General features: G+C 38.7%; 1 protein-coding gene across 2 annotated transcripts in view; it reads left to right on the top strand.

Annotated features, from left to right (window-relative positions):
• XPO5 (exportin 5) overlaps positions 1-17,589 on the top strand; it is a 48,421-nt gene that overhangs the window by 5,717 nt on the left and 25,115 nt on the right. The window contains exons 6-14 of one of the 2 annotated variants that reach the window (XM_058734078.1): positions 3,176-3,202; positions 3,594-3,779; positions 4,773-4,849; positions 8,385-8,484; positions 9,671-9,754; positions 10,493-10,618; positions 11,595-11,685; positions 13,081-13,209; positions 14,468-14,586. In XM_058734078.1, the coding sequence (XP_058590061.1) occupies positions 3,176-3,202; positions 3,594-3,779; positions 4,773-4,849; positions 8,385-8,484; positions 9,671-9,754; positions 10,493-10,618; positions 11,595-11,685; positions 13,081-13,209; positions 14,468-14,586 (939 nt within the window). The remainder of the gene's footprint in view (positions 1-3,175; positions 3,203-3,593; positions 3,780-4,772; positions 4,850-8,384; positions 8,485-9,670; positions 9,755-10,492; positions 10,619-11,594; positions 11,686-13,080; positions 13,210-14,467; positions 14,587-17,589) is intronic. The other variant, XM_058734079.1, reaches the window with a different exon arrangement.

Genomic DNA, 17,589 nt, shown 5'->3' with positions numbered 1-17,589 from the left:
ACAGGAAAAACTGGAACTAATTTTCCAAGAAACTCAAGTCAATGAGTTTCCATATCTATTTTAAAAACAATAAGAAAATTCTTAAATCAGTATAAAAATGATTAATTCTTAGCCTTTAAAATATTTAAAGCCCGGATTTCTGGTAGGTCAGATGCCCTGTTTAGTTCTGGTCTCTTTTGCAGTGGAAACTGCTGGGTTTTATTCCTCTTGACTATATGATTTTCGGTACAGGCTTACCTCACTACCTGAAAGAAGAAGTTCCTTTGAAACCTGTTGAAAGCCCAAATGGCATAGTATGAAGAAATTACCATTAATTTATGTGGAAAATTTTTTGAGCATTCCCATGCCAAAAGAAAACACCTCTCGTTGGCTTTTCTGACATCTTAGGACACGTCTTGCTAACAGATGCACAAAATAATCACAGTAAAGCACAGATGCCCACAGACAGTCTAAAGCTGTAGCTGCTTGACTGAGATGCTGACTGCCATTCTTGGGGAAGGAACTTAGTGGTGCCTCTATAAGGGCTTGCTCTAACAAGGCTGAAAGTTATTCTCACTTTGTAAAAGCAAATAATCCTCTTCAGATTTCTTTCAGTTAGAGAAAACAGGTACTAATGCGGGTCATTAAAAACAAGGTGGCATAACACAAAATTTTGAAAAGTGGGAAATACCTGTGTTCTATTCTTCCTGATAAGGTATCTATTCTGCAGAAAAGGGCAAGCCAGATACTATCTTTCCAACCATTGTCTTTTTTTAGTAGAGAGCTTTCAGAAGAATGTCATGTAAAAGTTAATGTAGTACAGTAGTTCTCAGCAAAGGACGGTTTTGCCCCCCACATTGTCACAAGTAGGGGTTGCTACTGGCATCTAGTGGGTAGAGGCCAAGAATACTGCTAAACATTTTATAATACACAGAATTGTCCCTCACAATAAAGACTTATCCTACACAAAATGCCAAAGTATTGTGGTAAAACCCTGATCTAGAAATCTTGTATGTGTTTATTTCACAAAATGGGATTAATTAAAATTATTTTTTACCCTGATTTCCTTCTTTTTTTTTTTTTTTTTTTTTAACATTTTATTTTTGAGAGAGAGACCAAGACAGAGTGTAAGCGGGGGAGGAGAGGCAGTGAGAGAGGGAGACACAGAATCCAAAGCAGGCTCCAGGCTCTGAGCTGTCAGCACAGAACCCCACTTGGGGCTTGAACCCACAGACTACGAGATTATGACCCGAGCCAGAGTTTGACACTTAACCAACTGAGCCACCCAGGCACCCCTCATTCTTTTGTTTTGTTTTGTTTTTTAAGTTTTATTTATTTATTTTGAGAGGGAGAATGCACACAGGGGAGGGGCAGAGAGAGAGAATCCAAGCAGGTCCTATGCTGTGAGCACAGAGCCCAGTGTGGGGCTCCATTCCACAACCCCAGGGATTGTATCCTGAGCTGAAACCAAAAGTTAGATGCTTAACCGACTGAGCAACCCAGGTGCCCCTTCGTTGTATTTTTAGAGAAATGGTAGATACTAACACAAATGAGAAGGTACTATGAGCTGTTGGGGTGGGGAGGAACTCAATAAGTACCTAATATATGCTATATACTTGTTTGCACTTTATGGGTTATTTAATCCTCAAAACAACCCTGAAAGTATAGTCTCCATTTTATAGATGAAGGTACAGAGAATAATTATTGAAGATTCCCTAATGTTTGTGGTGGAAGTCAAGTCCCGTTCTTTACACTAGAATGGCCCATTTCCCCCAAAATATCTCCCCAAGATTTTTCAAAAGATACCAGGAAAATATTTGCATTTAGAAACTTATTTATATTGAGAGTGAAGGAGGTATTGTTTTCATTTTCCCCTAGGAGATCTGATCTGTAGGAGAAAGGGAACACATTATGACCCCTTAGATGCTCTAGCAGTCTAGCCAACATGCCCGAGCTGAGACATTAGAAACATACACTGGTGTTTTTCTTTAGCCTGAGTTTCAGTTCCCTCCATCTACCAGGCTACCACTTGTGTCCAAGACCAGAGCACAGCCAAGAGCCATCTTTTGTCCTGGAACAACTTCTTTTGCTCGAGAAGTTGCGTCCCTTCTTCTGTCTCTTCTCTCTGTCCATCCCTTCACCTTCCCAATTAGGCAGTTGGTTGAATGTTAACAATGATCAGATGAGTAAACTCATTCTCCCTGGCCCATGACCTGGCCCCTGAACTGGTCTGAGGGGAGCATAAAGGGTCAGAGTGGGAGTGAAAAATTGTTGGAGAGGAAAGACTAGACTTGGCTATTGTTGCTTGGATTCCTTTTCCTTCTTGGGCAGCATCAGTAGATGCTGGTAAGAGGGTTCTACCCATCTCCACCCATTAACACCTCTACTCAGTCACTGTTGACGAAGGTTTAATACTTGTCCTTTATTAGCAAGTGCATTTTTAAAAGTTGAGACGAGGAATTGTGAAACAAATCCTTTATAATCCTAAAGGCAGTGAGTTTTCAGGTACTTCACAAGTTGTTATTCCTGCTTCTCTTCCCCTTTAGCTCCCCTTCAGAAGTTTTTTTGGAAAATAATTTTGTGTGTGTAAATCATTAGCATTGTGTAATATTTGTAGAATTGGACATGGAAGGGTAAAAATCAGTTATAATTGTACATTTACTGAACAGATGTTATTTTTGTCTAGCATGTAATATTTGTGTGTGACTTGTAATATCCATATATACATGGTCATAACTTGTATTTAATTTTGTTTCTTGTTTTTTCTCCATTTACATTATTTCAGTATACTTTTGCTAGGTATAATTTGTTTTTATTTGAATGTGGAAAAAATGCTCATGCTTTGTTTTAAGCTAGATTTCTTTCATCACTAGCACTGTTGATCCTTATTATGTTCATCCGTTATATTTCTTTGTAAACCATGTGTTTTGAAACTATCTTTGTGGACTTAATGTTGTAACATCTGTGTAAGCTCTTTAAATACTAACTTTTTGTCATACTGCTAAAATAACCTTTCTTTCTTAGGGGGAACATCAGCTATATGTTCTTAGTAAAGTTGTATTTTTTCCGAAGGTTAAAAGTTGAGTCTGTATTTTAAAAAGTCATTATTCAAGGGACTTCATTAAGTGGGTGGAAAGTTATTACATAGCTTTTTGCTCATTAAAAACATTGGATTCTTATACTTCTTTTCTTTCAGAAGACAGATAATTCTCAGGAATCAAAGGTAAGAACTCTTGTGGAGTTGGAAGGAGACTTCTTTGAGGCTTTCAGGTACAGAGATGCATACACCTAGTGGAGGGTGACCTCAGCCTTGGTTTGTGTGATCTTTGAGTTATGGTAGAAGGGAGTTAAAATTATAATATTTTCAGTTTATCAGAGGAGACGAAATGGCCACATGTGCCATATGGTCTTATTGACAGACATTGAGAATGCTGTTGTTTGAGAAGTGGTTGTGTGTCAGACCTTTGAGTTCCTGTCAGTTGCTGTTACATGAGTACATTTTTTAAAATCATTTTCGTTTTAGAATTAGAAAATAGAAGGAGCTCAGGTATGACCATAGCCTCTTTGTCTGTTAGTGAGGACTTAATGATCAAAAGTTACTTCTTTTCACGCAGGCCCAAGCGAACTGTCGAGTAGGAATTGCAGCACTGAATACTCTAGCGGGCTACATTGACTGGGTGTCCATGAGCCATATTACTGCTGAAAACTGTAAGCTCTTAGAGATGCTCTGCCTGCTTCTGAATGAACAGGAACTTCAGTTGGGAGCAGCTGAGTGTCTTCTCATTGCAGTCAGCAGAAAAGTAAGTTACCACTTCCAACTGACTTATCCTCAGAGCCTCTGCTGGGGGTGGGGGGTGTTTAATTGTGTGTTGTAGTAAAAAGACATTGAAAAGTTTGGGATTTATCTGACATCAACTTAGCTACTTGTGTCCAACCCCTTTGGATAAGAGTATGCTGATATTATAGGGATCCGTTGGCAGCATGTAGAGATTTGTCAGGCTACTTAGTTCTTGAAACAGCTATGAATCTTGGCACTTCGCACTTAAGAAACACGATAAAAGTAATGTTAAAATTTAAAACTCAGCGTTACATCAAAAAATCTCAGATGGTGGCAGCGTTGGCTTTATATTGGTCTAGGCTAACAAATGGGACTGTGACAGCTTTTCTCCACAGGAATGTTGCCTTCAGATGTAATTTACTTTGTTTTCATATGAGCATTATTGCCTGACACTTTTATTTTTTTTAAATGTTTATTTATTTATTTTTGAGAGAGAACGAGCAGGGGAGAGGCAGAGAGGGAGGGAGATAGAATCCCAAGCAGGCTCTGTGCCATCAGCACAGAGCCCGATATGGGGCTTGAACCCATGAACCATGAGATCATGACCTGAGCCAAAACCAAGAGTTGGATGCTTAACCAACTGAGCCACCCAGGTGCTGCATGACACATTTAAAAATAGAAATCTTACAGGGGTTCCTGGGTGGCTTGGTCAGTTAAGCATCTGACGCTTGATCTCAGCTCAGGTCTTGATCTCAGGGTCGTGGGTTCAGGCCCCACATTGGGCTCCATGCTGTGTGTGAAGCCTACTTAAAAAAAAAAACAAAAGAAAAAAAATAGAGGTGTTATCCAGATTTTATTTTAAAGAATTGGCCTTTTCTCTAGTGTTCAGTTAGCTCTGGGATTGAGAAATTGTAAAATCAGTGTATTTGATTATATAGGTATAGAAGATGTTAGTACTTGGAGACTTTTAGTAATAGAGTTTGTATTACCTGTGTTTCCCTAAAATTGGTTCTAGGGCAAGCTGGAAGACCGGAAGCCCTTGATGGTCTTATTTGGGGATGTTGCTATGCATTATATACTCTCTGCTGCACAGTGAGTATCTGCTTTTCTATGTGTTTTCTAATTTCTTTGCCATTTACATATATTATGTAGATAAATCTGAAGTTCTACCTGAATGTTGGCAGTCAGTTGACAGTGTTCTTAATAAAGAAGTCGGGTAGTCTTAAAGGGACTTTTTAATCTTTTTAAAGACCTTATGCTGCAAGTAAGTTGTGGCCATTGACTCTGCACCCAGCCACTTCCACAGTTTTTCCCATTCTTCCCAGATAGCTCATCTTGATTCTGTCTGCTTCTGGTGATCCCCAAGCCTCCTACCAGCATTGGTGCCTAGGCCTGAGAATGCTCTGATCTTCTGTACTAGAGTCTGCCCCAGGCCTGCCTTGACTGCAGAACTCCAGATGCTCCTCCTTTCCTGCTCAAAGTACTCAATGTCTGAAGTGCTGAGGCTCTTGGAAACAGCGGGAACAGTGTGTTTGATGAGAAATGTATGCATGGGACCTTGTAAACACATTATCTGTCTTAAAATAATGGCTTCTACTTACTTTCTTTTAATTGCTCTGGAAAATATTTGAGCATTTACTGATACATGTTTCTTACCCAGGAAGGCAGATAGAACTGTATTACAAAGACAGTTGAACCTGTCACAACATCCTTTTTTTTTTAATGTTTATTTATTTCAATGTTTTTTATTTATTTTTGAGAGAGAAAACGAGCATGAGCTCACGGGAGAAGGACAGAGAGAGATGGAGACACAGAATCTGAAGCAGGCTCCTGGCTCTGAGCTGTCAGCACAGAGCCTGACATGGGGCTCAAACCCATGGACCGCAAGATCATGACCTGAGCCGAAGTCAGATGCTTAACTGACTTAGCCAGCCAAGTGCCCCCTGTTTTTTTGTTTTTCTTTTTTTTGTTTGTTTTTTTGATATTCTTAGTACTAGGGACAAATGAAAAGATATGAGACAGACACATACATATTACTTAAAATCTCTTATTGTCTATTTTTTTTTTTAATGTTTATTTTTGAGGGAGAGAGAAAGAAAGAGTACAAGGAGGGGAGGGCAGAGAGAGAGGGGGACAGAGGATCTGTAGTGGGCTCCACACTGGACAGCAACAAGCCCCATGTAGGGCTCAAACTCATGAACTGCAAGATCATGATCTGAGTTGAAGTTGGATGCTCAACCCACTGAGCCACCCAGGTGCCCCTCTTCCTGTCCATTTCAACACGGCTTTTATGATGGCTTTCTTTCCTGTAAAGACTAGCTTTGTTTTTAAGGGGTTCTCTTCATTAAATTCATAATATGTCTTTTGGATGGCCACTGTAGTTACTGTTTCCAAGGCCCATTTCTTTTTTTTTTTTTTTTTAATGTTTATTTTACTTTTGAGAGAGAGAGCGCAAGTGGGGGAGGGGCAGAGAGGGAGACACAGAATCTGAAGCAGGCTCCAGGCTCTGAGCTGTCAGCATAGAACCTGACGTGGGGCTCAAACCCATGAACTGTGAGATCATGCCTGAGCTGAAGTCAGATGCTCAACCGACTGAGCTACCTAGGCGCCCCTCCAGGGCCCATTTCTTAGTTCCGTAAAGACCATGACATTCACACTGAGGTGTCCCATCTCCATTTGTGTTACTTACTGATACCTGTGAGTAAAGGTATGATTCAAACCCAGGCAGTCAGACTCAAGAGCCTGCACTGGAAGCCATAATGCCATATTGCCCTTCAACATCACCAGAGCCTAGGTCTTGCTTACCTCGAGGCCCATGCTTTTTACATTATACTCTGCTGGCTCCAGAACACAGCTAACATGGCTGCTGTCCACACTAGTTCTTACTCTCATTAGTGTGAATATCCCTGCATCATTTCAGGTTAGGTTTTGCCACCAAGTAAGTTATTTTTTTTTAAAGAGCTATCTTGATTCTGAAACAGTAGATAAAGGATTATAGATCTGAACTAAATTACTTGGAGAAATGACACACAAGGTTACATTTTTATTGCTTTTAAAAAAAGAAACTTACATTGTTCAGAGCAACTTCAGGTTCACAGCAAAATTCAGTGAAGGTACAGAGATTTCCCGTATACGCCATGCCCCCACACACGCATAGCCTCCCCCATTACCAACATCCCCGACCAGAGTGGTCCATTTGTTAGAATTGATGAACCTACACTGACACATTATAATCATCCAGCCATAGTTTTAGGGTTCACTCTTGGGTGTTGTATATTCCATGGGTACATTCTGTGGGTTTCAGCAAATTTGTAAAAACGTGTACGTATCATACAGACTATTTTCAGTACCCAAAAAATCCTCTGTGCTCTGCCTGTTCATCTCTCCTCCCCCATCCCAACCTCTGGTAACAATTGATCTTTTTACTTTCTCCATAATTTTACCTTTTCTAGAATGTCACATCATTGGAATCATATAGTATATAGCCTTTTCCGATTGACTTCTTTCAGTTAGTAACATGCTATTTAGGGTTTTTCCATGTGTTTTCATGGCTTGAAAGTTCATTGCTTGTTAGCAGTGAATAATACCCCATTGTCTGGATGTACCAGTTTATTCATTCACCTGCCAAAAGACATTTGGGTTGCTTCCAAATTTTGACAGTTAAGAACAAATCTGTAAACATCCAGGCTTCACATGTTATAAACATGCAAGTTTTTGTGTAAACATGTTTTCAGTTTCTTTGGGTAAATACTAAGAAGTGTGATTGCTGGACTATATGTTAACAGTATGCTTAATTTTGTAAGAAACTCAAATTGTCTTCAAAGTGTCTATACCATTTTGCATTCTCACCAGCAATGAATGAGAGTTCCTGTTCCACATCCTTGGCAGCATTTGGTGTTGTCAGTGGTCTGGATTTTGGCCATTCGAATAGGTGTGTAGTGGTATCTTGTTTGACTTTGCAATTTCCTGATGACATATGATGTGGAGCATCTTTTCATATGTTTGTCATTTGTATATCTTTGGTGAGGTGTCTGTTAAGCCCTTTGGTCTATTTTTTTAATCAGGTTGTTTTCTTATTGTGGAGTTTTAAGAGTTCATCGTATATGTTGGATAACAGTCCTTTATTAGATGTGTCTTTTGCAAATATTTTCTCCCAGTCTGTGGCTTGTCTTTTCATTTTCTTGATTATAGTCCTTTTATTTTTGTCAGCGGTATAAGGAATTGTGACATGCTTTGCCTAGGGATCTCTTGTTAAGTCCTCCCTGGGTATCAACAAATGTCTTTTTGTGCAGCTTTTCATGCCTATAAGTGTATGTATGCATTTTGTATGCAGTCGTGTTCAGAGTTTATCTTATTTAACCCAAAATACTCAAAGACCATATAATGTGCAAAATTAGAGTGCTTCTTTGAGGGATAAGATTGCATTGAACCTTATTGCTCATTGATCTTTCAGTGTTTGGTTGGAGGTTTTTTGTTTTTTTGTTTTGGTTTTTTTTTTTAGTTTTTTAACTTTAATAATCAGCAGAAATTTGAATGTTGAAGCACAGACCACATACAGCTGCATTTGGTGGGAATCCTTTTGGTTCTCTTGATGTACACCTAATCACACTATTTTCTCATCTTACAGGACTGCTGATGGAGGAGGCTTGGTAGAAAAACACTATGTCTTCCTGAAGAGACTCTGTCAGGTCTTATGTGCTCTGGGCAGTCAGCTCTGTGCATTGCTGGTGAGCACTTTCTAGCAAGTTTCAGGACCATTTGAGTAGAACGTTTAGAAAGTTACATTTGTATAGTGAGTGAAACATGCCATTGATTTTAGCCTTGTGGAAATTGCCCTACAGGTTATTTCATACGATTTTATAGATTAAATTCTTGTAATAGGGTTTGAATGATATAAATTTCTCTTAACAAGTCAGTTATCGATGTCAACAGGAGACATCCACATCTATTATTCCATAAAGTCAACGTTGCCATTCTTGTGAATTTTGGTACCTGTAGAATATCAGTTTGCTGAATGCATTACCCTTTGAGGTCTATTAGATTATGAAATATTATGCATTCAAATAAAGAACTCTTTTCCCAAATTTAAAGGATATTATTGGTCATAAAAGAAAACTTTAGTCTGATTGACTTAGAAATACCTGTCTTTAGGGAAATACTTAAGAATTCAAGTCTTACAAGTTGAGAGGACAATTGGTATAGACGTTTGCATCTGATGTTACATCTTTTTGTGGTGGTTTGAATGGTTAGAGAGGACAGATCTTCAGACGTGAGATGTATACCATCAAGTGGTTGTTTAATAGATTTGGTCACAGAGATCTGAATAGACCAGGTCTGAAGCAGTAATACAGATTTTTTTCTTTCTGTGATTTGTGAAATGAATGCTCTTTTTTATTTTCGTATTTGACCACAGAATGAGTTTTAGTGATAACGATTAAGGAGGTAAATCCTTGAGTTGATGCCTTAGGTCACAAGGAAGTATATGGTCCTTTTAAAACTGAACTTTGTGGGGGTTTAAGTTCTGTACAGTTGCCCCATGAACAACAAGGTTTGAGCTGCATGGGTCCATTTATGCTCAGGTATTTTTTGACAAATATAGTGCAGTTCTGTAGATATATTTTCTCTTTCTTATGATTTTCTTAACATTTTTTTTCTTTAGGTTCCTTTATTATAAGAACACAACATATAATATATATACATGTATGTATTAATCATTTATTTTATCAGTAAGGCCCCTGGTCTATAGGAGGCTGTTAGCAGTTAAGTTTTGGGGAAATCAGAAGTTATATGTGGGTTTTTTACCCCTAACCCCTGTGTTCAAGGGTCAGCTGTATTTGTTACTCTTCTTGCTGTCCTCTTCCACCCCATCCCCGCCATCAGTGTCATTAATGTAGTGGTCTTTTTGTCCCTCAGGGTGTGGATTCTGATGTAGAAACACCAGCAAACTTTGGAAAATACCTGGAATCTTTTCTTGCTTTCACAACCCATCCAAGTCAGGTAAACTTTATATAGGCAACATCTCAAAATTTTAGTTAAGTAAGCCAAAATGAAGCACTATGACCTGAAAAGTAATTAGGAGCTTGTGTATAAAATATGACTCTTAAGGCCCTAGGAAGTAACTATAGTGTCATTTCATTAAAGAATTATTGAGTCTTCTTCCTGAGCCAAGCATTGCATCATGTAGGTCAACAGCTTTTCCCCTCAGGTAATATTCTGCTAGTGTTCTATCAGATGTGAGCTATATCCCAGGTGATTTGCTCCTAAAGGTATTTTAAGTGCAAAAGTCTAATTGATTGTGTTATAAAATTAATTTCTCACCTTTAAGGTTTTCCTTGTAATACCACCCTGAGATTCCTGTATCCTTTTTTGCCATTAAAGAAAGTGGTAGAGGGGCACGTGACTGGCTCAGTTAGTAGAGCATATGACTCTTGATGTCTGGGTTGTTCGAGCCTCACATTGGGCGTAGAGCTTACCTAAAATAAAACAAGAAGAAAAAGTGGTAAAGCTCAGTTCACACTCCAGGAATTGCACCTGACCCATGGTCTGTCTCATTAGTATGTGGTCTGTAACAGGCCGTCATTACTGATGCAGTACAGCATGGCCAGTTTCAAAATATTACAGAGATTTATTTCCATGAAAAAATACTGTTGATAATTGCTGGGCTAAGTCATAATCTTGGTTATATAAAATGCAGACCCTTAAACTGAGGTTTCTCTTTTTTTTCTTTCCCTTTAGTTTCTGCGCTCTTCAACTCAAATGACTTGGGGGGCACTTTTCCGTCATGAGATCCTATCCCGTGACCCTTTGCTGTTAGCAATAATACCAAAATATCTTCGTGCTTCTATGACTAACTTGGTCAAGGTATGCATTGGGAATCAAAATGTGCAGTGTGAATTACACACAGTAAGACTTAGATTGGCATCCAAGTGACAGCCCAGTCTTGGTCACTAAGATCTCTTCCTTGGACATGTCATTCTCTTATTCACCAAGAAGAAAGCAGCCCAAACTGGTCATTATAATCTACTTTTTCATATTTTGGAGCACTTTTATAGTAAGTATTGGGCTAGGTGCTAGGAAGAAGTAGGACAAGAGCAATGACCATGACCATGCAATGGGATAATGCTTTTCAGAGATTGAAAGCAGGCAGGGTAGAGTCAAGATTTTAAGAGGAGGTAATATGTGATTGTTTCTGAAGGTCCGTGAGAGTATGAGGGTGACTGAGAAGGGAGGAGGGAGAGTGGAAGCAAATTGCTCACCACCTCTGTAAAGTTGTTTGTGAATTCCTTGAGATCAGCTAAGTGCTCTTGCAGCTGACAGATGCTTAATCTTGATTTGTAAAATCAGAGAATGGGACCTATTTAAGTGTCCTCTTATTTCTTCAAGGAATATGCTAGCACATGGCACACCCTGCTCTAATTCTTTGCTATGGTCTTCATTACCATTTAAGTGAAACATACAAAGTTCCATGCTTGTTCCCGGGGGTCAGCATTTAAGGAGACACATAGTTCTAGATTCTTTTTTCTTATTGCCTACCGTATTAGCACATTGTGTTGAGACAGCCTTATACTCAGGCACCCTAAGCAAATTCTAGAATTTAATTCTCCCTGAGGAATCTAGAGGAGAGTGTCAAATGAGTGTTCTCTTTTCTACCGCTGTCAGGATTATTGGAACTAGGAGAAAATGGTGGACTTGGGGTAGACCAGAAGCAGTTACTTATTTAAAAAGATCTTATGCAGACCCTTAATTCTTCTTTAAAAACTGCTTCAGCTCCTAGAGTTTAAGACTCTTTTGATAGGTCTGTTTTCATCCCCTACCCCAATTATCTTTCTCTTTGCAGATGGGCTTTCCTTCTAAAACAGACAGCCCTAGCTGTGAATATTCTCGATTTGATTTTGATAGTGATGAGGACTTCAATGCTTTCTTCAACTGTAAGTGATAGTGGCCTGGAATTTCTCCCAGTAGTCTAAGAATGGCATCTAATATTATGAATCATAGTGCATGACCCTTGGGGTTCTATATTAAAGGCCCAAAATCTGGACAGCAGCCTGTTTAATCTCTAGTCTCATATTGCAGAGGGTACTGGGATTGCACTCATTCTAGGTATAGTAGTCTCTCTTGCACACGCATTACATGCACACACACGCATGTGCACATACACAACCTTTGGACTTTGATGTTTAGGTAGTAACGGTGTGTTAGGCACTTGAATTTTTTTTTATACTTGGGATTAAATACCATCTTACTTTGCTGGTCCTCTAAAAAATACAGGCTATCTTATAGCCTAGTTGCGTTCTGAGTTTTCTGTAGCCTGGCTGGTTCCACACCATTCTTTTATTTTTTTAAATAACAGCCTTATGAGATATAATTTGTTTACCATACATTTCACCCATTGATAGTATACAATTCAGTGTTTTTTTATATATTTAGAGGTGTGCAACTATTGCCACAATTTTAGGACATTTTCATGACCCCCAGAAACCCTGTGCCTGTTAGCAATCAATCATTCCCAGTTCCCCCATCCCCCCACCAGCACCAGGCAACCAGTAATCCTCTATTTCTATATTTCATATAGAACAGATTATACAATATATGATCTTTTGTGACTGCCTCCTTTCATGTACGGTTATGTTTTTAAAATTCACTCATGTTATGGTGTAATCAATACTTTGTTTCTTTTTATCACCAATATTTAATTGTATGAGCATACCACATAAGTTGATGGATATTTGAGTCATTTCCACCTCTTGGCTGTTAAGAATAATGCTGCTATTAGGGTGTCTGGCTGGCTCAGTTAGTAGAGCATATGACTCTTGATCTTGGGGTTGTGAGTTCAAGCCCTACATTGGGCCTAGAACTTACTTAAAAAAAGTAATAATAATGCTGCTATACCATGTGTGTACATGTTCTTGAGTGGACAGACACGTTTTTTATTTCTCTTGGGTGTATGCCTAGAAAGGGAATTATTTGATCGTATAGTAATTTTATGTTTAATGGTTTGAGGAACTGCCAGGCTGTTTTTCACAGCAGCCACATTGTTTTACATCTGTACCAATCTAATCTTTTAATTCCAACAGAAATGGGAGATCACTTTTAGTTTGCCTCTTTGAGGATTGAATGGTAGGGCAATCCCTAAAATTTGAAATTTGAAATCCCTAAAATTGAAAATTTCTGGATCTGTTCATCTTTATTGAACATTTGTTTACATTCAAAGCACAAATCTGCAGAACAGAGTCTCTGAACATTCTTCTCCTGGGATGGATAAATGAATGAACATTAAGCACCTATTACATGCTGCTTATTGATTTACATCTTTCTCTTGGCAGCCTCCCGGGCCCAGCAAGGAGAGGTAATGAGGTTAGCGTGTCGTCTGGATCCAAAGACTAGCTTCCAGATGGCTGGAGAGTGGCTGAAGTATCAGCTGTCAATTTCTGTTGATCCTGGATCCATGAACTGTAAGATGTTTTTATTTCTAAACATTAGTGAAGTATTGTATCAAATATACATAGGAAATAAACCTTCTGAGCCATACTTAGAACAACATGCTAATAGTGTTCAAAAATAAATTAGGGTAAAACCATGCCCCTGTCAGTTTTGTCTTCACATTTGTTTTCTAACAGAGTCAGCCAATTGCACATTGTTGATTTTATTACTTCACTTTGGGCACCCTCTTAACAAATTGCATGTCTAGACTTAATTTTTAAAGCTTTTCTACCAAGTTCTTGCATAGAACCATTCCTAAACTCAAAAGAATGTCTTGTTAGGCATAATAGGAGCAGTACGGGGACTTTCCATATCACTCAGCCACCTCATAGCCTTTGGAAATGTCACTTTATATAAAATCCTAATAGCTCTGTACCCAAATGCATAAGCCGGGTAACTTCTCTGTACTCTATATCATCTGTTGTCTTGTTAATGCATGCTATGTGTGACAAGATTTAATAAAACAGGAAAAGCTAGAAGCTACTCCTTTAAAAAGGCTCCATATTTACGGTCACTTACCAACCACGCTAGTTAGTTGACATTCACAGGATTTAACATTCTGTTTTGCATATTCACAGTTGACTCTAAAGGTCTTGGTATCTAGTAAGTTGAATGTTTGTGGAGGCCAAATGTGTTGCACCAAGAGGAAGCTGGTAAATGGAAGCACTATATGGAAACAAGAAAAGTAATCTGTAAATCTTTTTGCCTGTGCCGTTCTGTTTGAGTGATATGCTTTAATGTGAAATTGGAGGGTGGCGCAGTTCTCTAGATAATAGCCCTTGCAGTTATCATGAGGCTACTGGATGTGAAGCAGCATTTTGTGTATTAGTTGTTTATTTGGAAGGACTCTTTGTGGTCTCAAGTATCTTAATTAATTCTATAGGTTTTCAAAGACAAGTTATAAAGGGCAAGGAAAGGAGAGATTGGTTGATCTATTTCAGTCGCCTGTGATTGACTAGGCACTGTTCTTGATGCTTTCAAAGTGGTTTTATAGATATGACTCACAGAGGTGAATTCACACAGCTCATTGTTAGAGGTGGAGGCAGAATAGAACTTCTCTCTACTTTTAGTTCTTTTTTTCTCTAGGCTGAGAGGGGTTAGATTTACCCTGTTCCTTCAACTGTGAAATTAAGTGGTCTTAGTCTAAGACCCCATTGCCTGTCTTCTGTGATCCTGTGGCAGTAGTGGTGGTGGTGGTGGTGTTTGTGTTAAAACCCTGTTCTCTTACAGCTGGAACTGGCGAAGGCAGCCTCTGCTCCATCTTCTCGTCTTCATTTGTGCAGTGGGAAGCCATGACCTTTTTTTTGGAAAGTGTGATCAACCAGATGTTTCGGACACTAGATAAAGACGTAAGTAACTGTTTCCTGTGCCGATGGCATAATGATTTTGATCTCTTTAAAAGTGACAGAGGGATTAGAAAATCTGCGGATGTGCATCCTACAGAAGAGGAAATGGAGAATCAGGTTAAATAACATACTCAAGTTCAAATAGCTAGTAAACAGCAGAGCTGAGCCTCAAATGCAAGTCTCTGTCTCTAAGTGTACAGTGTTCAGTCTTTATTTTAAGGAGATAATAAGACAAACCCTGTTAGTACAGTGAACAACAGGTATTGCAGGGAGGACAGTAATGGTAATCTTGAATTGGAAAATCTTCAGAGATGTTTGCCATTAAGCATCCTTCTCCGTTTACGGCAGGTAGACCAGAATATTCATGTTAGCTTATCAGTGTCCTCTTTCCTGAATATGAATAAATTGATCTTGTTTCTGTGTGTTTCGTATGAACTATATCATTCTTCTCTTATCTACCTTAGATGCAGCTATAATTAAGTAGGTGATAGTACATACTGTATTAACTAGGTTTATTAGGTTAAAATCATTGGATTTCTCATTTTAAAGTGATTATGTCTTAGTATGTTCCAGGTTAGTTGTAGGAAGAATCTAAATCCTTTGAAGATAAGTGAGATATATAGTGCTTTTTCTTACAAATGGCATATTAACAAATTAGGTTTTAGAGTCATTAACGTCATCTGCTTTTCCATTGATTCATTTCAGTTTGAAATGATGGTATTCAGAGTTTGTTCCAAAATTTAGGTGGGAAATTGTACTTAGATTCTGCATTTTTACTAAATGTGCCCTTTTTCAGATTTAGATGGAACTGTCAAAGCCCTTTTTTCACTGAATCAAGGGAAATGGTTGTGGGGTTTCCTTTCCTGGTATTTTTAATTAGACACCTTGATGGAGCCAAATATGTGGGTATGACCCTGTTGGAAAGCAGGAGAATGAAGTGGTCACGGTTTGTCAGGTACTTGTCTTTAAAATATATGAAAGGACTGGCAGTATCAGGGGAAGGGTGCCTCGTAGGTTGTAGCCTGGATTGTATGCTAAGTCATTTAATATGCTGGTATTTGGTCAAAATGCCAAATTTTAGTTGGTCAAAAGGTACAAAACGTTGGATTGTGTGTAAGGGAAAGATGGGGACTGGAAACAAAGCAAAGGTAACAATTAGAAATTGAGTAGGTGCTCACTTTGGCAGCACATACACTAAAACTGGAACAGAGAAGGTCAGCATGGCCCCTGTGCAAGAAATTGAGTAAGAGTCTGAACAGTTAGTGGGGAGAAGAACAATAGAACGAAATTCTTTTTTCCTGAGGAGATTCCTAGGTAGTAGTATTTAGGTTTGTTAGTGACAGACCTCTGACTCTAAAACCTTTTTTTCTTCACCAAAATAAAATGGGTCAGAATGAAGCATTCCTAAAGTGTTTGGTGAATTGTATATGATGAAATTATTCACCAACTTATTAACAAAGCTGTAACACGTTCTATGTCCCAGAAGTGTGCAAATGACGGATCTCAGCCTGTTACATTCCCACTTGCTGCTACCAGTTTCTGACTCTGCGTAGTATTGCCTAATCCAGTGGCTTTACAAACTGCTCACATTGTGCTCTTGGTCCCCACCCTCACCCAGTGTCCATCAGAGCAGCTCAGCTTTTATCCCGTGAGAGAATTTGACCAAGAGGTTCTTTGGCTAGAAAGGATTTTTGAAAAGCTACTTCTCGTTTATAGTGGCATTAGCTGAGCTTATATGTCCAGAGGACTTATTTTAGCGATGGATTAAGGTATGGAATAGCTTTGGAGGGGGAGGAAATCACATTTTGAAAACGAGGATTGATTTGCCTCAGACAGTAAAATATAAAGCTACATTATTTTAAAGCAGTGTGGTACTCACATTAGATATGGCTCATTGGAACAAAATAGACCAGAAACAACCTGGAGCTTGTATAAGCATCCCAAAGAAATTGAGAGGGATTGGGTCATTTAATAAACAGTATTGGGGAAAATTAGCTGTTTGAGGAAAGGTCCCTAAGTTGAAAAACAGTGAAAGTAATGACAAAAAAGTGAATTGAATGACTATAACTACGTATTTTTTTCTTAACTTGCAAACTGTAAAAGGCAAACTTGGAGCAATATTTGGAGTAAATACCGGTGGGATTAATATCTTTACTATAAAAACTTATATCTCTTAAACAATTGGTATCACAACTTTGGAGAATAATTTGGCAGTGTCTAGTGGAGATGCCTCGCCTTATAACCCAGCAACTTCACTGCCAAGTCTGTACTCTGAAGAAACCCTGCATGTGCATCAAGCCCCAATATTGAAGAGGATCCTTGTGTGTCGAGCCAAGGAAAAAACTTACTATCCCCCAATAGACTGTACAGAATAGAAGATAACATATTTATAGAGCAGTAAAAAAGAACTAGGGTATACTTTGAATAAGGATGATTTTCAGAGCACCTGGGTGGCTCGGTCGGTTTGGCATCCAACTCTTGATTTCAGCTCAAGTCATTAATTATCTCAGGGTTCTTGGGATCGAGTCCTGCATCAGGCTCCATGCTAGTGCAGAGCCTTCTCGGGATTCTCTCTCCCTCTCTCTCTACCCCTTCCCAGCTTGTGCACGTGCATGCTCTCTCTCTCAAAATAAATAAACTTTAAAAAAAAAAAAAAAAAAGGGTGATTTCTCATGAACATAATGTGGACCCCCAACAGCAAGCTACAAAAGTAGGCATACAATTCTGTGTAACTGTGAATGTGTATATTTGTGGAAAAATATACAGAAATGAGGGAATCCTTGAAACTGTGAACATCAAATTCAGGATAGTGGCTACCTCTAGGGTATGCACACAAAACAACCACTCTGTCAGTAACATTGTACTTCTCAAAGTGGTCATATGGAGAGCTATTAAAGTATTGCTTACACCTTTTTAAAGGCCTGGAATATTTCACAACTGAAGAAATGCAAATTTATATAAACTCCTTGTTTTACTGCAAAGGTTTTAGGGAATAAACTCAAACTG

Source organism: Neofelis nebulosa, chromosome 6 (assembly GCF_028018385.1).
Source record: "Neofelis nebulosa isolate mNeoNeb1 chromosome 6, mNeoNeb1.pri, whole genome shotgun sequence".
Lineage (NCBI taxonomy): Eukaryota > Metazoa > Chordata > Mammalia > Carnivora > Felidae > Neofelis > Neofelis nebulosa.
The sequence above is the reverse complement of the archived record's forward strand: the minus strand, read 5'-3'. Positions and strand labels throughout refer to the sequence as shown.